Source organism: Castor canadensis, chromosome X, assembly GCF_047511655.1.
Source record: "Castor canadensis chromosome X, mCasCan1.hap1v2, whole genome shotgun sequence".
Classification (NCBI taxonomy): Eukaryota; Metazoa; Chordata; class Mammalia; order Rodentia; family Castoridae; genus Castor; species Castor canadensis.
This window is the reverse complement of record NC_133405.1, coordinates 1,996,953-2,022,329: the sequence shown is the minus strand read 5'-3', so window position 1 is coordinate 2,022,329 and position 25,377 is coordinate 1,996,953. Positions and strand designations below refer to the sequence as shown.

General features: G+C 46.2%; 2 protein-coding genes across 4 annotated transcripts in view; both read right to left on the bottom strand.

Annotated features, from left to right (window-relative positions):
• Positions 1–570: 570 nt before the first annotated feature.
• Trex2 (three prime repair exonuclease 2) lies at positions 571–2,413 on the bottom strand. Of its 3 annotated transcripts, none has more exons than XM_074064079.1 (2): positions 2,230–2,413; positions 571–1,594 (listed from the first exon to the last, which is right to left on the bottom strand). In XM_074064079.1, exons 1-2 carry the CDS (start codon positions 2,411–2,413, stop codon positions 816–818), a joined length of 963 nt encoding a protein of 320 aa, XP_073920180.1. In that variant the 3' UTR covers positions 571–815. The 3 variants fall into 3 exon arrangements, with proteins under 3 accessions (XP_073920180.1, XP_020035314.1, XP_073920181.1); XM_020179725.2 differs by having other exon boundaries at positions 571–1,564; XM_074064080.1 differs by having other exon boundaries at positions 571–1,480.
• Positions 2,414–4,159: 1,746 nt separating this feature from the next.
• The window catches only part of Haus7 (HAUS augmin like complex subunit 7), a 32,514-nt gene continuing 11,296 nt past the window's right edge, over positions 4,160–25,377 (bottom strand). Inside the window, exons 5-10 of the mRNA XM_074064078.1 lie at positions 15,675–15,766; positions 14,982–15,140; positions 14,759–14,855; positions 14,037–14,261; positions 12,871–12,985; positions 4,160–4,297 (exon numbers count right to left, since the gene is read on the bottom strand). Of these exons, the coding sequence (XP_073920179.1) occupies positions 4,227–4,297; positions 12,871–12,985; positions 14,037–14,261; positions 14,759–14,855; positions 14,982–15,140; positions 15,675–15,766 (759 nt within the window). The 3' untranslated portion in view covers positions 4,160–4,226. The remainder of the gene's footprint in view (positions 4,298–12,870; positions 12,986–14,036; positions 14,262–14,758; positions 14,856–14,981; positions 15,141–15,674; positions 15,767–25,377) is intronic.

The following is a 25,377-nucleotide window of genomic DNA, read 5'->3' as shown; positions in this document are numbered from 1 at the left end:
TAGCCAGCAACCTGAAGTCCAGCTCTCCTAGGACTGTGCCTTCTGTGCCAGCCACCCCATCTCGCCTCTGTTCCTCAGCTCAGCTTTCCAGCCTGGCCTGCCTGGGTGGCCCTCCTGTGGCACTCACGAACTCTGCATATAAGAGGAGGGTTCCTCCCTTTCCTGAGTGGGCATACCAATTCCCTGCTTTCCACAGAGCACAGGCCAAGAAAGGGAAGGGCTAAAGCTGGGCTTGGCACCCAGGCAGGCAGGTGCCAGCCCTGCAGGTTCAGCTACCCTTCAGTTTCCCTCCTGCTCACCTCCCAGGCCCTGTTCACTGATCTCTTGGGCCTCTGGAGCAAAAACATAGAAGGGCAATAATCAAGGTGATGACGAGAGACCTGCCAGGGAGAACATCTCAGGGTCCACAGGCCCAAACTGTCAGCCCCTTGGAACAGCCTGAGTGCTGGCATCTCCCCTCACTATATACCCACAGGACTCACCACAGGAAGAGGTCACAGTCCCTGACATGGCTTCCTGCTTGAGTTCTGGGCAGGAAGTGGGGCACAGGCAGGAAGACCAGTCAGGAAGTCAGCTGGTGAGTAGTTGGTGTTTATTGAGAGACAGGAGGAAGGGTAGAAGCCCTAAAGCCGCAAACTGCTGCAGCATATGGACTGGCCAGAGAGCACACAGCTGGCAGGTGGGGCTGGGAGAAGGCTCTAGGGCTGTGGCCAGTTAGAGCAGGGCTAGGAAAGGCCTGGAAAGTGCTACGGAGGAAGGCCCTGGTCGGCTCCAGCTCCAAGCCTAGGGACTGGCTGGCTGGACAAGGTTAGCACTCAGGCATCAAGGCTCAGGCCGTCAGGTGGCACATACATGGGCTTGATGTGGGCCCAGCTACAGGCCTGCTTATCTGCCCAGGCGAGCAGCTCAGCAGCGCGATGCAGAAAGATCAGGAGCAGGGTGTGCACATCACCCTCAGCTGAGTGGGCTGCGCTCGGCTCAGCCTGGAAGTAGCGGTGGAAGAGGCTGCCCAGGCTGTAGCCCTTGTGGCCTTGAGCCCGGGTGCCATGGCTGTGCGCACGGTCCAGGCCCCGCAGTGCCAGTAGTGTGTCCAGGCAGACAGTGTCCCGGGGCAGGTGGGCACCAAGGCGCTGCAGCTCTGTGCACAGCAGGGGGAAGTCATAATCAAAGCCATTGTGGGCCACAAGGCAAATGGGGCCCTCTTGGCGACTCAGGAAGGCCTGCAGTGTCCGTACCACAGCCCCATCAAAACCAGCCTTTTGGCACCGTGCCAGGCCCTCACTGCTCAGGCCAGTAATCTCACTGGCCTTGGCAGTAAAGGGGCGCTCCGGGCATATGCACAGTGTGAGCTTGTCCAGGACGCGGGGCAGCATGGGGGTACCAGAGTCGTCACGCTCCGGGTTCTCCAGGGAAGAGCGGTGGACAGCAAAGAGGGATATTTCAGCAATCTCAGGATCCACACTGGGGAGCCCAGTGGCTTCTAGGTCCAGGAAGACAAAGGTCTCAGCCCGGGGTGGCTTGGACATGGTGATGTTTGTTCTCACAGGGACAGCAAGGCCTAAGGCTGCCAGAGCAAGAGGCATAAACCTGAGGGCTAGAGAAATGGGAATGCCCATGTCCTGCTACCCACAGCCATCTCACTGGCCAGAGCTCTGATCCCTCCAGGCCTCACTTCTTGCTGCCCTCACCCCACCTCATGGGCCTTCAGCTGTAGGAGTGGTTTCTAAGGCCCACATCCAGGGAGACTTTGAAGGGAACGCCACAGGGCCAGGATCCAGTGGCTACTTTTGTCACCTCTTCCCCCCGCCCCCCCAGAATGGGGCTTCTTACAAATCCGTCACCACTTTTCTGTCCCTCAGGTTTCTCCCTAGCCAGCCCCATTCCTGCCATCAAGTAAGGAGCCGAATGAAGCTTGCTGTGCCCAGGACCCTTTGCCTTTTGCTGCCAGTCCCAAGTTTAGTCACAGTCCCCATCGGGGGTGACAGGTGTGGTCCATGAATAGCACCTTGGCCAATGGGGCCCAACCCTTTCATGGAGACAGCTTGGCTGGGAGCCTTAGGCATAGAGCCATGGCTTCCCCCTGGGTGGGCTGTCAGGAACCAGGCACCTGTGAGAGACACACAAAAGTCCCAGCCTTCTCCCTAGCGAACAACTGCTGCCCCAAACCAGCCTCTGCCTGCCTCCAGGCTCCCGGCAGCTGTCCTTACCAACCCCACCACATTGGCTTACCTGAGGCTGGCAGCAACTGGCTTCCTGGGCTGCTAGGCACCTGTCTCCACACAGGCTGCTCCAGGCGGCCTTTAATCAGTAGCCATGGCCCGCCCCCAGCCTCCTGTTGGGCAACCAGGAGACATGAGGCCACAGGACCTGTGCGGCCGGCTTGCTCACCGCCCCCTCTCGAGCTCACAGCCATTGGGACACACTCCCTGTATTTACAGACTGGGAAGCAGGCTCTAGTCGCACACAGGCTTCCGATGAGTGACAAATGCTGTCATGGACTGGAGGAACATGTCCTCACAGGCAGGAGGAAGCCAGAGCACAGTGGAAGGCTCTGCCCTTTACCCTGCCCTGCCTCCAAGTCTGCTGAGGGCCAGGCTGTGGCTGTCAGGCCTAATGGACATGGATTTGATGCCTAGCCCTATTGCTGGGAGACATCACACAAAACCAACAGGTCCCTTTCTGCATGTGTTGGTTTCTCCCATGAGCAGAGACCAGACTGCCCCTTGTATGACCTATGTAACTAGGAGTGAGACATGCCATGCTCAGTCCAAGAAGAGGAAAGGGTGCTAAGGACAGGACCTTCTTGTTGCCCCAGTCACCAGGGGTGGCTTCTGGGACATGCCCAGTATGGATACTGCCTGGCTGCAGCTCACCCATCTTGAGGGCTAATCTTCCACCAGGAAGAGGAGATGGTATCTGCATCAAGGGCGTTAATGACCCACACTGTCTAACAAGCATTTAGCAGAGGCTGTCAGGGAAGGCAGGGAGGCCAGACAGGTAGGAGCAATCTCCATTGGGCCAAAGGGAGGTCATGAGGCCTGACCCAGAAAGCCCTCTGGGCTGCAGCTGAGCCAATTCTTCCCCTTTCAGAAACAAGCAATGTAAGGGGGTGACTGGGAGGCCCCCTGACCCCAGGCTCTGAGACCTTCCCCACCCCACCTGGCTCCTGCTCGGGGTAATGTCAAGATAGGAAAGTGGCAAGGTCATCCATGGCCCAGGAAGCAGGTAGCATTCTAAGAACCCAGCACTTGGTAGCTGGGGCACAGGGAGGCAACCAAGATGCTGCTCCTGCCCACTGGAGGCCCTTCTGAGTGAGTCCCTTGGCTGGCTGGTAAAGCAACTGGTTTACTTGGACAGTGGTAAGTACAGCTGCCTGTTCTCAACTTCCCCAGTACCAGTCAGGGGGATGCCCCAGGTGATGAGGCAGGGGGGCCTGCCTCTAGGGAGCCTTCTTGCCTGGAGTACACATAGAGGGACCTGGGGAGCAAAGGGAAGATTCAGGGTGCAGGGCAGAGCGGGCAGCCATAGGTGCAACAATGAGCCCCATCAGTTGTGCTTGTTCCCATGCTTGAAGGGAGGGAGGTGGCTATGACAGGTACACTACTCAGGGAGATACTGGGTCACCCTGGGAATCCCAGAGAACAGTTTCCTGGACAACCAGTCAGGCCACATCAAGGATTCTCCAGTGGGTGCTGAGCATCCTGAGGAAGGAGGGGACTGGCTAGCTCCCAGGGACACACTGAGGAGTATTCATGTAGGACCCCAAGGCTGGCCACGGGGTGAAGGAAGCATGGGCAGGGAGAGAGAAGGCAAGCCCATATTAGCATGCTACAGAGACCACTGGGGCTAGACACGGCCAACCTTAACCAGACAGTGGCAAGGAGTGGAAGCAACAGGGGAAAGGGTAGGGCCCAGGCCTTCTGGGATAGCAGAAGGGCTTCAGCCAGAATGGCTATGGACCTGGGACACTGGGGATAGGAAGAGGGAAGGGATAAGCAGCCCAGACCAGATGGGAGAAAAGTGACACAGAGTGATAGAAGTAAACAGCAGGCTGGAGGCAACTTCTTAAAGCCTGAGGTTTCCTTTCTCTCCAGCTCCAACAGCCCTGCCCACCTCTGCCCTCCCCTCCCTCCAAAAGAGCTGAAGGCAGCAGACAAATTGAGAACCACATGGGACCATAAATGCTTCTCCCATACTGGCTCCAGGGAGGACTTTGTGTTCCCATACTATCCTGTGCCTTTGTGCAGGCTGTCATTGAAGATCTTGTATTTCTGTGTAAGTTCATCCATTTTAGTGGCTGCAAGGGAAAAAAAAACACAAATAGAAAAGTGAGTCTAATGCTTTCTGATATGAGAGAGGCGGAGGTGCGCAGTCTACTCCAGGGCCACCTCCTGCCCTCCCACCAGAGCCCCATGTCCTCCACAAATTCTCCTCAGGCATGACCAGGTGACAGGGAGGAGGCCCCCACCTGGTCCTCAAGGGATTCAGAGACTGAGTGCCAGACTTCCATTGTGACCTAGAAACTGCTGAGCTGTGAAGCTGTTTAGGGGGCCCCTTTGTGGGTGCGGGACCAGCAGCCTAGGTCCTGGGCTAGGTCATACCAACCACCGCACAGAGCTAAGGTTCAGGCAAGGCCAAGTCCCTACTCCTCAGAGCCCCGGGAAGGTAACACAAAGCAAAGAGCCAGAGCTTATTCTGTTTTCGGTGTGCTCTAAGTTTATTAGATGAGCTGTGTGTACATGTGATAACAAACCCAAACAGAACACATCTAAGGCCTTAGTTGAAGAACGCCAATCTCTGCTGCCATACCTGGAGGCAGCTGCTGTGACCCCAGCTGCCCAGTTATTGGGGGAGGGAGGTGTCAGCTGTAACCAGATCTGTGTCCTCAGGAACCCACTTTGGCCAATGACTACTGGATGCTAATAAGGGGCTTTTGCTCACTACCCTCCCCCACCTGAGTTAAGTTCCTCCTTTGGGCTTTTCAACTTTTTTTTTGGAGACAGTCTTGCCATGTAACCCAGGCTGGCCTCGAACTCTCAATCATACTGACTCTACCTCCCAAGTTCTGGGATTAGAGACGTGCACCTTCACAAAAGGCTAGATTTTCCTAACTTAAATACAGTCCTGCTTCTTTTTCTACCAACTTGACTCCCTGCTCCTGGCTTCTCATCAGAAAGAAAATGACATGCCCTCTCTCCTGCCCTGCCTGTCCTCTTCCCTTCTACAGCTCCACTCTATTAGCTCCACTTTGCCTTTCACATGTCAAGGTCATTAACATTGACATTTGGCCCAGTGATAGCCCAAATCTGTCATCCTCCTCCCATCCCAAGAGTGGCTCTGAAGCTCAGGACCCATGGGGTGTGCCTCAATGTGATGCCCAGGCAGGTGGACTTCTCCTTGCAGAATTTAGACCATGCTTGGGCCATCCTGAACCATGCTCTGAGGACATCCCCCCACCACCTCTGCCACACTTGCCATCACTACTTCCAGTGGCACCCTAGCTGAGCAGGCTTCCTGTGGCAACTTGCATCATCTGCAGTTGCCATTTTCCTACATGCCTGCCCTTCCTTTGGGTGGCATCTGCCTGTATCAAATCCTGGGATGTTCTCAGTGCCTATGCCACAGGCATAGCTACTAGCCCAACAGCTTACACCTTCCCACCTGGTGGGAGAGGCCTGTTTTTGTCCTCACTCTTTCTTGACAGTGTTTGGTGGGGTCCAGAATCTGAGGCCCAAGGGGCCTGGTCATCAGCACTCATAAAGCACTGTCATGGTCTTTCTCTTTTGAAGCTTTGACCCCAGGGCATAGTTTTGGTACTCCAGGTAGGTTCCGTCTGCTCTGGGCTTGGGATGTGGAGACATGTCCACTTCAGTTCTGCTCACTCTCGTCTCTCTGCAGACTGGAGCCAGCCTCCGTGCCACTTAGCCTGGTGCTCCCTTTCCTCTCTGTTTTACACATTCACTGTTTCCTGCTTCTCCTCATTTTGTTTTCTGGCCTTTCCTCATTGCTGGTCATCAGAGTTGTCTAGGTATGTTTGGATGTCATGCTGTTTGGTTGGGTATCTTTGAAAATCTCCAGGCCAGATTTCCTGCACATCCAGGTCGTTTCATTTCATAGTGCCCCTGAACTGCTGTGGTGGCCAGCAGTACCCTTTCCTGTATGGTCTCTCCCTGGCAGGGGTTTGAAGGAGGTGTTTCGGGTAGGGGTGGGGGCACAGGTTGACAGGAAGATCCAGCTTTAGGGGAAAGCAGACAGGGGTCAGTCATTACCATAGGGACCCTCAAGATGTGGGCTTCACCTAGGTTGCTGCAAGCCACACCAGGAGCTTGGTTTGCTTATCCATTTCCATAATTTTATTCACAAAAGAACAGGGTAGGGTCTTACTGGAGGGCATCCGCCTGTGCAGTCATCCCCTCTCTACAGACCTGCTTCACCTGCTTTTTCCTTGGGACAGTGGCTAGGCCTTAAGACTACAGTAGTTAGTTGGTTAGTTCTATCAGGCAGACCACTGCTCCCCTGGGCTATCCTATCACTGTACCTTCACTACCTGTGGCACCAGCAAACCTTTACTCTCTACCTTCTACAACTGTCCACAACACTCCTGTATTGGTGCCATCAATGCCCTGCCCCATTCTCAGCACTGACAAGGTTGCTCTGTCGTCCCTTGCTTTATACTCTGGGATATGTCACCAACATAGCTCAGCTACTGATGCCCAGATCAATGGGATGAAAAGCTACACAGAAACACAGACCTTCCCTAAGTAGAAGGGAAGTCACTGCTTGAGTATGGCATTGAAAAGAAGACCCTCAATGTACTAGGTAAAAAAAAGGCAAAAAGTAAAGGACCATTTCAAGTGGCCTTTGGAGTGGATGTGACACTGTTCCCCTTGTCTGGGCATGTCTGGAGCTTAAGAATTTGTTTCAACTGGGCACCAGTGGCTCATGCCTGTAATCCTAGGTACTTGGGGGGCTGAGCTTAGGAGGATCACAGTTTGAGGCCAGCCCAGGCAAAAAGTTCACAAGACCCCATCTCAACCAATAGCTGGGCATGGTGGTAAGTACCTGTTATTCCAAGCTATGAAGGAGGCTGACAGCAGGATTGTGGCTCCAGGCCAATGAGATCCCATCTCAACAGAAAACAGCTAGGCATGGTGGGGCACGCCTGTCATCCCAGCTACCGCAGGAAGTGTACAATAGGGGGATTGTGGTCCAGGCCGGCCTGGGCAAAAATAGCAAGACCCTATCTCCAAAATAACCAGAGCAAAAAGGCCTGGAGGCATGGCTCAAGTGGCAGAATGCCTGCCTAGCAAACATGAAACCCTGAGTTCAAACCCCAGTACTGCCAAAAAATAAAAAAAAATTGTCTCAAAACAAATCGGGAAGTTACATTCACAAGAGCCAAGTCAGGAGCCCCAGGTAAGGCATTGTTCCCCTCGTGGTCTCCAGATCCCCCCGGCCATTGGTAGCCAAAGCATAGGATGGGAGCTGCCCAGTTCACACAGCTACACACAGAGGTGCCTAGCTGAAAAGCCAAACCTGCCACCAGTCCTACTGTACTCTAGTCACTAGTGAGATGGCACACTATTAAGAATATTAATGATCATTATTATAGTAATGATAGCATGGATTATAAACAATTTATTAATAGCAATTATATAGGCTGCAGTGAGAGCCACAGTGACAGTGGTGATTAGGATAAATGCTGTAATAAACTTTAGACTGGAGGATTCTGTTATAGTTCAATCAGTAAGAGGAATCTCCAAAGAGTCTGATATACATGTGGCAGGTGTGTACCAAGGCCAAGAGCAGTAAGAAGAACAGTTGCCAGAAGAAAGGGTCAGATGAAGAGTTCATCCAAACACTCTTCAAAGGGAGGTGGCTCACAGGCTATGTAATGGAAAGCCAGTATGTGGGGACACCAAAGTCACAAACATCCATAGTCAAATGCTTCAGTTGCTGCTTCCTGATAGCAGTCAGGGCAAACAATTGACTAACCAAAATCCTGGAAGCAAATCCTGAAGAATGAGTTGTTTACAAGGGCTCTGAAAAGCTCTGGCACAATTCTAGGAATCTACATGGCCATGTGCATGCCCAGGACTGTGAAAATGCCCAGGAGAGACCTAAGAAGGCCCTGAGTCCTCACCTCTAGCTGACCTTGAGACTCTGAGCCAGCAACATATGAAAGAAAGGGTTGTTAACTGGTTGGCTAAGTGCTCATGAAAAATAGGAATGTATACATCTAAAAAATCCAAAGAGCTCCAAATGGGATAAACTCAAAGTGAGTCATACCACAATACATTATAATCAAACTGTCAAAAACCAGAGGCCAAGGGAATTATGAAAATATGAAAGACACTCATCATGTATAAGATCCTCATTAAGAATAAAAGCTGGTTTCATATCAGAAGCTATGGAGGCAGTGACAATGGGATAATATATTCAAAATATGAAAGGAAAGAATTATCATCCAAAAATTCTATATCCAGCCAAACTTCCAAAAATGAAGGAGAAAGTAAGAGATTGTCAAATGAACAAAAACCAAGGGAGTTTGTCACTAGTGGCCCTTCCCTACAAGAAATACTAAAGGTAGTCCTCTAGACTGAAATGAATGAATACTAGATAGTAATTCTAATCCACATGAAGAAATAAAACACTACAATAAAGGTAACAACATGGGCAAATATCAACGTGAGTATAAATGTATTTTTGTTTGTGACTCTTCTAATTTAAAAGGCGATTGCATGCAGCAATAATTATAAATCATCTGTGCTGATAGACTACAATATATGAAGTAACAATTTGTATAAAAACAATAGTGCAAAGAAGAGGATAAGGAAAGAAGTTATATCAGAGCAAAGCTTTTGTATACTATTGAAATTAACTTGGTAGCACATTATTTTAAGTTAAAATGTTAGCTGTAATCCTAAAGATAGAATTGCTGTATGATCCAGTGATACCGCTCCTGGGCATCTACCCAAAAGAACGTTAAGTCAGGATACAATAGAGACACTTGTACACCGATGTTCATCGCAGCACTGTTCACAACAGCCAAGCTTTGGAAACAACCCAGATCCCATAAAACTGATGAATGGATCATGAAATTGTGATACATACACAATGTAGTATTACTCAGCCGCAAGGAACAATGACATGGGGTTTGAAGGTAAATGGATGCAATTGGAAGACATCATGTTAAATGAAGTAAGCCAGGATCAGAAAGACAAAGGCCGTGTGTTTTCTCTCATACATGGAAGATAGATCCAAAGATCAACGTATACACAAAATCAAACATGATCATACACAAACTCATATGTAAGACACGTTTGTAATAGTGGAACTACTCTATGGAACTCGGTGAAGGAAGAAAAGGAAAAGAGAATGATAAGAGCATCAGTAATATCATAAAACATAACATCTGTGAAGGTAGAGGATATAAGGACGTGTATTGAAAGCTGTTGAAAAATGGGGGATGGGAAGTAAAGGGGTAAGGGAGAGTAATGGAAGGGGTTGAATGGACCAAAGTAAAGTATACCCACAGCAGGCATACATTGAGAAACTCTTTTGAACACGAACTTAGATACTGACAACAAAAGACAGGAGTGTAACATAGGTACAGTGTGTGGGGTGGGGGGGGATACTTCTGGGAAGGGGGGAGGGTGAACGAAGGAGATTAAGGTGAGGGTATATGGTGCATGGACTTCGTATATGAAATAGAACAAATTGCTTTAAGTGGGGCAGGGAGGGTATCAATAGGGAGAGATGTTAGGGGTGATCTAATTTATGTACAATATAAGCCTATCTGGATTTGTCACAATTGAATCCCCCCTGTACAATGAATATAACCTAATAAAAAAGTAATGAAAAAAAAAGATGTTAACTGTAATCCTAAGAAAACAGAGTTAAAGAAACAATATGGGACTACATGTGGTGGTCCATGCCTATAATTCCAGCACTCAGGAGGCTGAGGCAGGAAGATCATGAGTTCTAGGCTAGCCTGGGCTACATGATGAGATCGTCTCAAAAAAAAAAAAAAAACAAGGGGCTAGAGATGTGGCTCAAGTGGTTGAGCACCTGCCTAGCAAGTGTGAAACCCTGAGTTCAAAAAGGAATTAAGTGATGCACTAGGAAATATCTAATACTAAAGAAGAAATAGAGGATTAAATAAGATCTAAGAATTATAGAAAACAAAGAGCAAGATGGCAGACATAAACCTGACCTCATCAGTAAGTGTTGATTAAAGCCCAAACAAAAGGCAGAGATTGGCAGAATGGATAAAAGTCTGGCAATACTTCAAGAAATTAAACATGGAGTCACCATATGACCCAGCAATTCCACTCTAGGTACAGACCCAAGAGAACTGAAAGTATGCTCGTACAAAGAACTGTACACAACGCTTACAGCAACATTATTCGTGATAATCAAAAAGAAGAAACAACCCACACATCCACAAACAGATGACTGGATTAGCATGTGCACACAGATCAGTCATAAAAGGGACACAGTATGTGGATGAACCTTGAAGCCATTATTCTCAATGAAAGCAACCAGACACAAAAGGCCACATACTGTATGATTCCATTAACAGGAAATGTCCAGAAGAGGCAAATCCACAGCAATATGTGGATCAGTGGTTGTCAGGGGCTGGGGGGAAGTGGGGTGTACTGGTAATGGTATGGAATTTCTTTCTGTGATAATGAAAATGTTATGGACTTAGATAGTAGTGGTGGTTGCACAACTCTGTGAATATCCTAAAAAAAATAGCCTGGATTATACACTGCTAAAAGGGTGACTTTTGTTATATGAATTACAGTTAGGTAAAGCTGTTATTAAAAATAGTGTAGCTCAGTGGTAGAGCATTTGTCTAGCATGAAAGAGGCCCTGGATTTGATCCCCAGTGTAAGGAATAAAAGAAGGGGAGAGGAGGGGGGGGAGGAGAGGGAGGGAGGGGAGGGAAGAGGAAGGGAAGGGAGGGAGAAAAGGAATGAACAAGATAAGGAAACTACATTTACCTTTTTCTTGGGTTTATTTTGCCATTTATTTTCTAGTCTCCTAAAATATGATGCTAGTACAAAGGTAGAAAAAAGGAAATAGAACAGAATAGAGAACCCAGATATTCACACAGTTACTCATAACTAACAGAGGTGATGGCATTGTAGACCAATAGGGGAAGGAGTGGATTTCCATTAAATGGTTCTGGGTCAAATGCAGATCCATATAGAATAAAATGAAATTGGACCTCCACCTCATGCTACAAAAAAATCAACTCTGGGCAGACTACTAATCTACCTGTAGAAGGTAATGCTGTAAAGCTTTTAGAAGATTGTATGTTTCAGTAGGAAAGTACTCTTCAGTAAGAGTCAAAAGACACGATCCATAAAAGAATTATGGCTGCATTTAACTACATTTAATTTAAAAACTATTGCTAAGCCCACATGGTAGCATATGCCTGTAACTCACAAAGGGACTAAAGAGGCTGAGGAGGAGGATTGTGAGTTCCAGGCCAGCCTGAGCTGTATATAGCAAGACTCTGTGTCAAAAGAAAGTTTAAGTTCAGATACAATTTGCCCCTATCCAATAGCAGAAATGTTCGAAGGGTCAACACCAGTGCTGAGAAAGACAAAGCATGACGGAAATCACTTGAGCCTAATAACGTGACCTCACTAGCACATGTGAGCCCGGAGCTAAGGACATAGCCAGCAGTAAGGGCAATAGTAATCTATTATGAGGGGACATCCATGTCTAAATGTGTTCACTGTGCAGTTTTTTAAAAGACTGACAATCAGAGCTGGAGGCTTAGCTCAAGTGGTAGAGTGCTTGCCTAGCAAGTGCAAGACCCTAAATTCAAACCCCAGTACCACAAAAAAAAAGATCGATAGCCAAAGGGGAAAATAACCTAAGTACTACATGCTCATTGCAGAATATCTGAGACTAGAAAGAAGGCTAAAGAAATTAACCAAACTACATTTGACCCCAACACAGAGAAAATCAATGTCCATATTCTGGTTCATTTACCTGATGGTTTCTTCTACATTCTTTTTGTTTTACAGAGGTGAAACCATACAGTATTTGTTTCTTAACTTGCATTTTTCCTTTAACATTTTATAGTATGCATTCCTTCATGTCACTGTAACCAACTCTTTAAACAAGGACTATTATCTCACCATATAGATATTCTGTTATTTACCAAGCACTGTCTGATGTTACAACTTTGGATTGTTTCCACTTTCTATTATGAATCCTATAATAGCATTATGTATAATTGTAAAAAACTGAAAATGGGCCAGCAGATTGGCTCAAAAGGTAGAGCACCTGCCTACCAAGCACAAGGCCCTGAGTTCAAATCCCAGTACCTCCAAAAAAAACCCCAAAAAATGAAAATGACCTACAGACTCAGTAATAGAAAGTGTTAAACAAATTGTAAAAAATGTCTAAATGTAATAATAGTATTTGACTATTAAAATAGGGAACTAGAAAAATGCTTATAAAGAAGTTAAAGGAGAAAAACAAAAACTGTATAGATGTTAACTGTTATAAAAACAAATTTAAAAAATGATAGTAGGAAAAAGAACAGCAGGAAACTAGCCACCTCTGGGTTGCCAGGGTGTGATTCATTTTTTTTTTTTTTACCTCTGTATATCTCTGGGTTATCCCAATTTCTTACCATGAATGTTTTTATTTATAACCTGTTGAAAGCATTTTTTCAAGGAAGGAAAACATGCATTAGGAAAAGAAGAAACAACTAAGGGGCCAATCACCCAAGGCTCCCAGATGGTTAACCAACCACCACACAAAGAAAATCTCATGCATGAAACAGGTCCTAAGCTGCATAGGTGGTGGGAAAGCTGTCCCCCAACCCCCCCAGTCACATACCTAAGCTCATCACGGAGCTCCTGCTGCCCCAACAGATCTGCTCTCCTTCCTGCTTCTTTACCATCTCCACAGCTTTTGCAGAGGTTTCTGTGACCTCCATTACTGCTTTCAATAGCTGGTGAAGAGGAAGAGAGGAGGACATGTGGGCACTCAGTGCTGCTGGTCTGACCTAGAGAGGGCACCTCATCCTTCCCACACAAGCTAACACTGAGCATGTGGCATTCACCCATCAAAGGCAGTGAAGACAAAGGGACAGAATTTCTGGCTGTAGAGTCACCCATCAAATCTAAGTCTCCTTCCTCCTGACCTAGTGACAACACCACACTATCAAGCCACTCTGGCAACCCTCAATGTCTAGTGACATGTCAGCACTGAGTGTCATCCAAGTCCAATCAAAGCAAATGGCAACATGAGAAAAGAAATATCCCAAGAAAAAAGGGTCTCTTTTCAAGGGCTGGGGGACTGGCTCAAGTGATAGAGCACTTGTCTAGCAAGCGTGAGGCCCTGAGTTCAAGTCCCAGTGCCATAAAAAAAGAAAAAAGTGAGTCTCACACACTAGCTGGCCTAAAGTTGGGAATTCTTGGAGTCTTTCTGTTAAAAACCCAAAATAAACATCATGGAACCCTCGAGATAATGTCAGAGTTCTGCACGTGGCAACTCTAGTGACTGTAACTAACCCCAGCATTTGAGGTTGCCCTCTAAGGATCTGATATGTGGAACAACAAAATAAGTAAGCATTTCCTTAGTCAGCTTAGCCCCATAAGATGACTTTCTCCTGTTTTGTTTGAGCAAGCCTTTGTCTGCCTGCCTGTCTGGCATAGTACTGGGTAACACACAAGACTGAAAGTATGTTTGGGCATAATATACAAACATAGTGAGACCAAAATGGACAGAAACTGGAGGCTGGGATGTCATACTGAGTCAAGTAGGACCCAATGCACAAACCTCAGTGGATTCCATGGCAACGATGTCCACATCAGCTATATCCCACCCCCAGGGCACCAGAAGTGCCTGTCCCAACCCACCAAACATTCCAGACCCAGACCCCTACCATGCCTCTGGCTCAGGGAACCCAGGCCAAGCCCTCCCAGCCCCTCACCCCAGGCATTGCATCCCCTGTCCTGATGTGGGGGGGGGGGCAGCAGGAAGAGGAAGAAAATTCTTACTTGGCTGCAGGACATCAGAGTCTGATACACGGCTTGGATGATGGGGCCGCACGAGTGCAGGTCACGGCGTGGGCGCTGGCAGCACTCACCCAGCTCATCGTCATAGACTTGGAGGAAGGCCAAGATGAGCTGGTGGAAGTCAGAGACGACCAGGCGCAGCTTCTGGTCTAGGGTGCTGGTGTCAGCCACACCTGCAGTGGCCCCTGGCTTATGTTGTGCAAAGCACTGAAAAGTCAAGGGGGTAGTCCCTCAAGGCTGCCTGCCTGGCCAGCCTGGGCTGCGGTGAGCCCACATCTTAAACACCAGACAGGTGGGATGAGGAAGAAAGCCTCCATAAAGAAGGAGATGGAGGAAATACATGGAGCCTCAGCCCTCAGTCTCCATAATCAGGGAGGCCCAGCCAAGGGCTGAGAGGGCTGTGCATAAGGCACATGAAAGCACAGAGTTCTGGCCTGGTGCATGGCTGCCATCTGAGGTGGATCCCTGCCCTCCTTGGGAAAGAATTTCAGCTCATGTGCAGAGACTTGCTCCCCAGGGCTCAGCCTCAGTACCCAGCCCCCCAGTTCACGTGGACTGAACCTGCCATCTTCAAGTCCTGTGCAAGAGCCACCTCACTGAAGCCTCACAGCACACCACCCTGGAGGGTGATGTCACTTGTCCCAGAACATAAAGCAGGACCTAGTTCCCAAGCCCCACAGCCCCCTAGAGTTAATGTCCCTCACCTCTTTCCTGAGTGCCTGCAGCTTGGTAGCACTCTCCTGCAGCTGCCTGGCCAATTCCGCCACCTTCTCCTCCTCTGACTTGGCAGAGGAGCTGGGCCTGTGGGAAAGAAAAGGGACTTAGCTCTCTGCCACTGCTGAGTAGGGCATCCTGCAGGCCATACACCCAAGGGTGACAGAACCAAGCATGGTTGGAGCTGGGACAGAAACCCTCCTGGACACCTACCTTTGCCAGTCATCACTCTGATTGTTGAGAAGGGGCTGCATGTCCAGGGGCCATGGGTCACACTCAGGGCTTAGGAGTGTTGGCAGGTGGGGGCTGGAGAAGAGCTCCCCCAGCAATGCCTCATTCTTCTCTGTGGTATCCTCGAAGTGCTCCTTTAAGCTGCAAGGGAAGCCTTGGGCTATGCCATCACTGGCTGGAACACTGGCCCAGGAAGCCCTTGGTCCCACAGGGAAGACCCAAGAGGCAAAGAGAAACCAGACCAATGGGAGGGGAGCAGAAACTCGACTGCCAGGCATCTCTCCCAGTGTCTGCCTGTTTTGACCTCCCTAAGAAGCCTGCCAGTCCACAGGGGCAACCCAGGCATTCACCCTCCTCCAACATGCCTGGGCTGTCTTTTCTAGGGCCCACAGCACACCTTCAGGCTGACTACCCAGGACCTCAGGCAGTGACCCAGCATCCTGGGGAACACAGCCACCTTGCCCATACACTGCCTGGCCCCTGATCAGTCACCTGATCCCCCAGGGTAGGAGAATGTCTCTGTTTGCAACTCCAGCTCCTGGACCAATATGTGGTTGTTGCTCCCAGAGGAGGAAGACAAACCCCAGCTGGTCTTGTATCCTGACCTCACCAGCTTCATATCCAAGACTAAAACCACCCATCAAGGACTCCCAGCTGGGCTACTGCAATCTTTACCTTGAGCAACTGGAGCATCCGACGTTCAGGCTCTGCACTACGTCTAGCAACTGGTCCATGAAATGCAGCTGCTTCTGGGCACAGGCACAGCCCTGGGCAAGGAAACCACACACTGGCTGGCTGGACCCAGGCCCAGCCCAGGCTAGAGGTTCTAGGTGCCCCTCCCCCAGGTTGCCCCTGCCAAAGCCCACAAGTTCTCTGTCCCTGCCTGCCTAGCAACATCTTGAACTAGCTCAGGGACCATGGCCTCAGGGGCTGCTGCCATCAAGTGCTCCCTGCTCAGCCCATACCTCAGACTACAATGACATTTGGGACCACAGTCTAGGAAATGCCAAATGCTATGGAAACATACTAGTGTGTGTCATAGTCAGCTGCACAGCTTGATGGGGGCATGTGGTCCATAGCAGAGACTACTAAGGCACAACACAGCCCACAGGGACCTGTGGCCCATTCCTCAGGTACAAGGCCTGTTCTCAGCAGATCCTCCTCCCAGCCAGCACTAGTGGAAACTAAGAGGCATAGCATGATGATAAGGCCCCTGGAGGCAGGGTAGCTTGCTCTACATTAGGGAATTAGAGGCTCAGCCAGGAGGTCCATAGGCTTCCTACAACAGCTTCAGAGGAGCTGACCTGGTCTCCTGCGTGTCCACCTACCTATACAAGGTGGGTGGGATTCCTGCATGGAACTGCCCATCAGGAGCTCAAGGCTTACCTCCTTCTAGAAAGTCACTGATCTCCACAACTAAGAACAATCTAACAGGCCATGACCTCTCCAGAAATCCCTGTGTAAGTGGGAGCATGAGAGAGAAAGCTGGCGTGTCTCTCTGGGTTTACCTCCTTATCACCCCTGCCCTTGCACATGCTGTTCTGAAGAAGACAACTTAAAAGAGCTGCTCACCAGGATTGCTGGAAACTTACTAGAATGCCTCGAGATAAGCATTGACACTGAAAGCTGGCACTGAATGCACAGACATAAGGGAAAGAGTTAGGTAGTACCTGATGAGGAACAGACTTGAGGGCAGCATGACTTCCTCCCTGCCTGTAGATGCCAAGTCCCACAGCTATAGCTGCCTACCATTCCCAGGAGGCCTGGCTCCCACTGTGTGACCAAGTCAATACGACCGATGCTGCTGGAAACTTCCAGCTCCATTTCCTCAGCCTGCCATTGGCTTCTAAGACCTTTTCATTCCCCTCCTGTTGACTTGGCCTCCCAATTTGCCCAAGGGGAACACACTTGCAGGTTAGCCCTGAGGTAGAAGGTGGAAATGGCTGGCAGTTACTTTGTTAAAGTCCACCTGCAGACAGCATCCCATCTGTCTCCTTTCTACTTTCCAGCAAAGGGCCAGACCCAATAAGAGCACTCTGGAAAGGTCTGCAGAATGAATCCACAAAGCCTTAGACCTCACCATACTCCAAGATGCCTACCCCTGCCCAAACTCCATCCCAACCATCAGCAAATACAGTGGACTTGGCTGAATCTACCTATTCTCCCACTTTCTCCACTATCACCGACACTCAAACCAGCAGCTACACGTGCCTGGACCCTGCTGCAGCCTACTAACAGGTCTCCCATCGGCCACCCCTGCCCCATCCAACCTTTATGTCTTAGCCACAGCTGTCACTGCAATGCTTAATGGAAACTGTTATTCCTCAGTTTAAAATTCACAGTGACTACCACCCCCACCACTCCTCCAGCCTACAAAGGCCTGCACAATCCACCTGCCCTGCTCTATACCCTTGCCCCACCCCTCCATTCTGCTCCAGCCTAGCCAGCCTGCTGGCAGTTTCCTGCACATATCAAATGCATGCCACCTCAGGGCCTTTGCTCTTGCTATTCTCTCAGATGTTTTTTCATTTGGCTGCACTGGTACTTTTTGTTGAGTCATAATTCACAGATCATGAAAGTCATCACTTGAAAGTATAGAGTTCAGTGGTTATTAGGATAGTCACAGAGTTATATGTCCATCACCAAAATTTACAACATCTCTATCACCCCGAAAACAAACTCCAGACCCATTACCAGTCCCCTCCCCAAGCCCAGAGCAACTGCTAAGCTCCTTTCTCTCTGTGTGGATTTTCCTCTTCTGGACATTTCATACACATGGAATCATATGATATGTGACTTTTTATGTCTGACTATTTTTTCATTTAGCAACTTCAAGGATCACCCATGTTACAGCATGTACCAGTAATTTCTTTTTCATTGTTGAAAATCACTTTATCCATTCACTGGTTGATGGACATCTGGGTCTTTTTCACTTTGGGGCTATTGTAATGCTTTTGTAATACTCTATGAACATTCATGTATAGTTTTGGAGTACATGTTTTCAATTCTCTTGGGTCAATACCTAGGAATGGAATTGCTGGGTTATATGCTTATTCTGTGTTTAACATTTTGAGGAGAATTCCAAGATGGCGGCTAGAGGTAGGAAGCAGAAAGCGACCCTCCTATAGTGAAATCTTGGAGAGACGCTGGAGACACACTTTGCAGGCATAATCACCGAGAAAAGGCATAACTTTGACTCCTCCACATCTCCAGCCGGCGCAGAGAATCTCCACTTCAACGGAGAAACGAGGAGGCCCCCGGGCCGCCAGTGGCCAGCGCCCATATGGCTTGGGAAGACGCGGACCAGGTGAGCTTCACGGTACCGCGGTAGCCCCACAGACAAGCCTGGGCCAGAGCAGCATAGCCCCCTGGACAGACTGCCCTCCACCCGGGAAAAAAAGAGAAACTGAGTACTAAGCAATAAGAACAGTTAAGACACGCTGGAAAGAGGGTGGGGCCCCTGAGCGCTGAAGATTTGGGGAAGGGAATCCTTCCCAGGACTGTAAATAAACAAGCGGGCGGGCCGGAGAGGCTCTGGCGGGAGCGGGGCGCGCCAGCAACCAGGAGCGGGGAAGCTTGTGAGAGGAGGGAAGACCCACTTCCCACGTGAACTGTAAATAAACACGCAGGCCTGACAACGCGGGGCAGTGGCACCTTTCCCAGTGCTTGGGAAGGGGAAAGCCTGTAGCAGAGGCTCCCGCACAGGAGAACTCTGAGCAAACAAAGCCTGTGGGACCAGGTGAGTGCTAAGCTCACCCCAGAGATCTGCATAAATAACGCCGCCAGCTACAGGCTGAGAGCAGCAGGCAGGCAAGCCACAGTTGCAGATACCACTCTCAGAACTGTCTCCAGACGCTTCTTTTTCTTTTTCTCCCTACCTTTGATGAGAGAACAACCGAATTACACCTGCAAGCCGAAAAACTTACTGAAACTGTATTGCATTTGAACTGGGGACACTTGGTGGGGCTTTTTTTTTTTCTTGTGTGTGTGTGTGTGTCTGTGAGTGTAGTTTTGTTCTACTTTATGCATCCCCTTTGATGAGACAACTACAGAACAACATCTGAGGCACCAACTCCAGGACTGGAGATTGAGACGGACATCCAAATTATTAAGACTGAAATTGCATTGCATATAAACTTGGAAGTTTTTTGTTTTTGTTTTTTTTTAATTTTCTATTTTCCATTTTATTTTAATTCATTTTTATATATAGATATTACTTTCATATACTTATTTTTTATTTTTTTTATCTTTGATTTTCAATCCTCTCTCTGTCTCTCTATTGTCTGTTCAGCTTACTGTCGATTAGTACACTAACACTCCCTGTTTATACCTTTGAAACTCTCTTGTCTGATACCTTGTTCTGCTTTCTCCCTCTTGTCTGTATATTTGTTTTCCCCTTTTCTTTAACTTCTTCCTTTCCATCTCAGCTCACTCTTCCATTCTCAATATTACCATTGTTATTATTACAAGCTAGAAAATACTTAATTACACACAGTACAGGGACAGTAACAACACCAAGGACAATGATGGGAAGACAGAAAAAACAGGGAAACCAGTTTCCCCACAGCAAAAAATTAGTACAGGAACCAGAGGGGAATGAAGAGAACAGAAACTCAGAGCCAGACTCCAACAAAATGAAGATAAACTATGCCAAAGGACCCAATGAAGCCCACAAGAATAATTTAAAAGAAGACATACTACAAGTACTCAATGAGAATTTTATAGAGATGATACTGGATAGGGTCAACCAAAATGTACAGGAGACACTCAAGAAATTCCAAGACAATAAAAATAGAGAATTTGAAAAAGCAAAAGAAGAAATAAAGGAAACCATAGAAGCACTGTATAAATACCAAAGTGAAAGAGAGAACACAATGAATAAATGGATAAATGAACTCAGGACAAAAATAGACAACAATAAAGAAGAAAACTGCCAGGATGTGGAAAACCTCAGGAAAAAGAACGAAACAGAACTGCAAAACAAAACGGAAGGCCAATCCAGCAGAATAGAACAAACAGAAGACAATCTCAGAACTTGAAGATGAAATGGTAATTAAAGGAAAAACCAAAGAACTATTAATTAAACAACTCAAGACCTGTGAAAAGAAAATGCAAGAACTCACTGACTCCATCAAAAGACCAAACTTGAGAATCATGGGCATCGAAGAAGGAGAAGAGGTGCAAGCGAAGGGAATGCGTAATCTATTCAACAAAATAATATCGGAAAATTTCCCAAATCTAGAGAAAGATATTCCCATACAAATGCAAGAGGCCTCCAGGACACCAAACAGACCAGATCAAAATAGAACTACTCCACGACATATCATCATTAAAACAACAAGTTCAGAAACTAAGGAAAGAATACTGAAGGCTGTAAGAGAGAAAAAACAAGTAACATACAAAGGTAAACCCATCAAAATCACAGCAGACTTCTCAACAGAAACATTAAAAGCAAGAAGAGCGTGGGGTGAGATCTTCCGGGCACTGAATGAAAATAACTTCAACCCCAGGATACTCTACCCAGCAAAGCTATCATTCAAAATAGATGGAGCAATAAAAGTCTTCCATGATAAGCAGAAACTAAAACAATATGTGACCACAAAGCCACCATTACAAAAGATTCTGCAAGGGATCCTGCACACAGAAAGTGACACCCAACTTAACCATGAAAAGGCAGGCAGCACCAAACCACAGGAGAAGAAAAAGCAAGACAGTAGAGAGTAACATCAAGTTAGGTACACACAATCAAACTTTCAAACAACTAAGATAACTAAATGGCAGGAATCACCACATACCTATCAGTACTAACACTTAATGTTAATGGACTTAATTCACCCATCAAAAGACACCGTTTGACAAAATGGATTAAAAAAGAAGATCCAACAATTTGTTGCTTACAGGAGACTCATCTCACCAACAGAAATAAGCATAGGCTTAGGATGAAAGGCTGGAAGAAGATTCACCAAGCCAATGGCCCCTGAAAACAAGCAGGAGTAGCAATACTTATCTCTGACAAAGTAGACTTCAAACCTACATTGATCAAACGAGATAAAGAAGGACACTCCATACTAATAAAAGGGGAAATAGACCAAAAGGAAATAATAATCATCAATCTGTATGCACCCAATGTCAACGCACCCAATTTCATCAAACATACCCTGAAAGACCTAAAAGCATATATAAACGCCAACACAGTGGTTGTGGGAGACTTTAACACTCCATTATCATCAATAGATAGGTCATCCAAACAAAAACTCAATAAAGAAATCCAAGATCTAAAATATGCAGTAGATCAAGTGGACCTAGTAGATGTCTACAGAACATTTCATCCAACCTCTACACAATATACATTCTTCTCAGCAACCCATGGAACCTTCTCCAAAATAGATCATATCCTAGGGCACAAAGCAAGACTCAGCAAATATAAGAAAATAGAAATAATACCATGCATACTATCTGACCACAATGCAGTAAAAGTAGAACTCAACAACAAAAGTAAAGACAAAAAACATGCAAACAGCTGGAAACTAAAGAACTCATTACTTAATGAAGAATGGATCATCGATGCAATAAAAGAGGAAATTAAAAAGTTCCTGGAAGTCAATGAAAATGAAAACACAACCTACCGGAACCTATGGGACACAGCTAAGGCAGTCTTGAGAGGAAAGTTTATAGCCATGAGTGCATATATTAAAAAGATTGAAAGATCCCAAATCAATGACCTAATGATACATCTCAAACTCCTAGAAAAACAAGAACAAGCAAATCCCAAAACAAATAGAAGGAGAGAAATAATAAAAATAAGACAAAGAATTAATGAAACAAAAAGTTGGTTCTTTGAAAAAATAAACAAGATCGATAGACCCCTGGCAAACCTGACTAAAATGAGGAGAGAAAAAACCCAAATTAGTAGAATGAGGAATGCAAAAGGGGAGATAACAACAAACACCATGGAAGTCCAAGAAATCATCAGAGACTACTTTGAGAACCTATATTCAAATAAATTTGACAATCTAAAAGAAATGGACAGATTTCTAGATACATATGATCATCCAAAACTGAACCAAGAGGAAATTAATCACCTGAATAGACCTATAACACAAAATGAAATTGAAGCAGCAATCAAGAGTCTCCCCAAAAAGAAAAGTCCAGGACCTGATGGATTCTCTGCTGAATTCGATCAGACCTTTAAAGAAGAACTGATACCAACACTCCTTAAACTGTTCCACGAAATAGAAAGGGAAGGAAAACTGCCACACACATTTTATGAAGCCAGTATTACACTTATCCCAAAACCAGGCAAAGACACCTCCAAAAAGGAGAACTATAGGCCAATCTCCTTAATGAACACTGATGCAAAAATTCTCAACAGAATAATGGCAAACCGAATTCAACAACACATCAAAAAGATTATTCACCACGACCAAGTAGGCTTCATCCCAGAGATGCAGGGGTGGTTCAACATATGCAAATCAATAAATGTAATAAACAAGAGAAGCAAAGACAAAAACCACTTGATCATCTCAATAGATGCAGAAAAAGCCTTTGATAAGATCCAACATCATTTCATGATAAAAGCTCTAAGAAAACTAGGAATAGAAGGAAAGTTCCTCAACATTATAAAAGCTATATATGACAAACCTACAGCCAGCATTATACTTAACGGAAAAAAATTAAAACCATTCCCTCTAAAATCAGGAACCAGACAAGGATACCCACTATCTCCACTCCTATTCAACATAGTACTGGAATTCCTAGCCAGAGCAATTAGGCAAGAAGAAGGAATAAAAGGAATACAAATAGGTAAAGAAACTGTCAAAATATCCCTATTTGCAGACGACATGATCCTATACCTTAAAGACCCAAAAAACTCTACTCAGAAGCTTCTAGACATCAATAGCTATAGCAAGGTAGCAGGATATAAAATCAACATAGAAAAATCATTAGCATTTCTATACGCTAACAATGAGCAAACGGAAAAAGAATGTATGAAAACAATTCCATTTACAATAGCCTCAAACAAAATCAAATACCTAGGTGTAAACCTAACAAAAGATGTGAAAGACCTCTACAAGGAAAACTATACACTTCTGAAGAAAGAGATTGAGGAAGACTATAGAAAGTGGAGAGATCTCCCATGCTCATGGATTGGTAGAATCAACATAGTAAAAATGTCGATACTCCCCAAAGTAATCTACATGTTTAATGCAATTCCCATCAAAATTCCAATGACATTCATTAAAGAGATTGAAAAATCTACTGTTAAATTTATATGGAAACACAAGAGGCCACGAATAGCCAAGGCAATACTCAGTCAAAAGAACAATGCAGGAGGTATCACGATACCTGACTTCAAACTATATTACAAAGCAATAACAATAAAAACAGCATGGTACTGGCACAAAAACAGACATGAAGACCAGTGGAACAGAATAGAGGATCCAGATATGAAGCCACACAACTATGAGCAACTTATCTTTGACAAAGGAGCTAAAAATATACGATGGAGAAATAGCAGCCTCTTCAACAAAAACTGCTGGGAAAACTGGTTAGCAGTCTGCAAAAAACTGAAACTAGATCCATGTATATCACCCTATACCAAGATTAACTCAAAATGGATCAAGGATCTTAATATCAGACCCCAAACTCTTAAGTTGATACAAGAAAGAGTAGGAAATACTCTGGAGTTAGTAGGTATAGGTAAGAACTTTCTCAATGAAACCCCAGCAGCACAGCAACTAAGAGATAGCATAGATAAATGGGACCTCATAAAACTAAAAAGCTTCTGTTCATCAAAAGAAATGGTCTCTAAACTGAAGAGAACACCCACAGAGTGGGAGAAAATATTTGCCAATTATACATCAGACAAAGGACTGATAACCAGAATATACAGGGAACTTAAAAAACTAAATTCTCCCAAAACTAATGAACCAATAAAGAAATGGGCATGTGAACTAAACAGAACTTTCTCAAAAGAAGAAATTCAAATGGCCAGAAAACACATGAAAAAATGCTCACCATCTCTAGCAATAAAGGAAATGCAAATAAAAACCACGCTAAGATTCCACCTCACCCCTGTTAGAACAGCCATCATCAGCAACACCACCACCAACAGGTGTTGGCGAGGATGCGGGGAAAAAGGAACCCTCTTACACTGTTGGTGGGAATGTAGACTAGTACAACCACTCTGGAAAAAAATTTGGAGGCTACTTAAAAAGCTGGACATCGATCTACCATTTGATCCAGCAATACCACTCTTGGGGATATACCCAAAAGACTGTTACTCCAGAGGCACCTGCACATCCATGTTTATTACAGCACTATTCACAATAGCCAAGTTATGGAAACAGCCAAGATGCCCCAGCACTGACGAATGGATTAAGAAAATGTGGTATCTATACACAATGGAATTTTATGCAGCCATGAAGAAGAACGAAATGTTATCATTCGCTGGTAAATGGATGGAATTGGAGAACATCATTCTGAGTGAGGTTAGCCTGGCCCAAAAGACCAAAAATCGTATGTTCTCCCTCATATGTGGACATTAGATCAAGGGCAAACACAACAAGGGGATTGGACTATGAGCACATGATAAAAGCGAGAGCACACAAGGGAGGGGTGAGGATAGGTAAGACACCTAAAAAACTAGCTAGCATTTGTTGCCCTTAATGCAGAGAAACTAAAGCAGATACCTTAAAGCAACTGAGGCCAATAGGAAAAGGGGACCAGGAACTAGAGAAAAGGTTAGATCAAAAAGAATTAACCTAGAAGGTAACACCCACGCACAGGAAATCAATGTGAGTCAATGCCCTGTATAGCTATCCTTATCTCAACCAGCAAAACCCTTTGTTCCTTCCTATTATTGCTTATACTCTCTCTACAACAAAATTAGAGATAAGGGCAAAATAGTTTCTGCTGGGTATTGAGGGGGGGGGGAGCGGGAGGGGGTGGAGTGGGTGGTAAGGGAGGGGGTGGGGGCAGGGGGGAGAAATGAACCAAGCCTTGTATGCACATATGAATAATAAAAGAAAAATGAAAAAAAAAAAAAAACATTTTGAGGAACTGCCAAGCTGATATGCACAGTGGCTACACCATCTCATGCCCCCACCAGAAATGTGTGATGGTTTCAATGTCTCCTCATCTTTTCCAACACCTCTTTTTCTTTTTGCTAATTCAAGAAATCCTAGTGAATGTGAAGTGGTATCTCATTGTCATTCTCATGACCAATGAGGTTGAACGTTTTTTCATGAGCTTGTTGACCATTTGTGTATCTTTTTTGGAGAAGTGACTGTTCAGATCCTTGGCCTATTTTTGAATTGGGTTCCTTGATTATTGAGTTGTAAGTGTTCTCAATAGATTCTGGATACAAGTTCTTTAT

Coding starts and splice junctions, on each gene's coding strand:
- Trex2 (XM_074064079.1), bottom strand. CDS start 2,413: ATGGCTGTGAGCTCGAGAGGGGGCGGTGAGCAAGCCGGCCGCACAGGT. Junction 1,595..2,229: donor CCAGTTGCTGCCAGCCTCAG/GTAAGCCAATGT, acceptor CCATTTCTCTAG/CCCTCAGGTTTATGCCTCTT.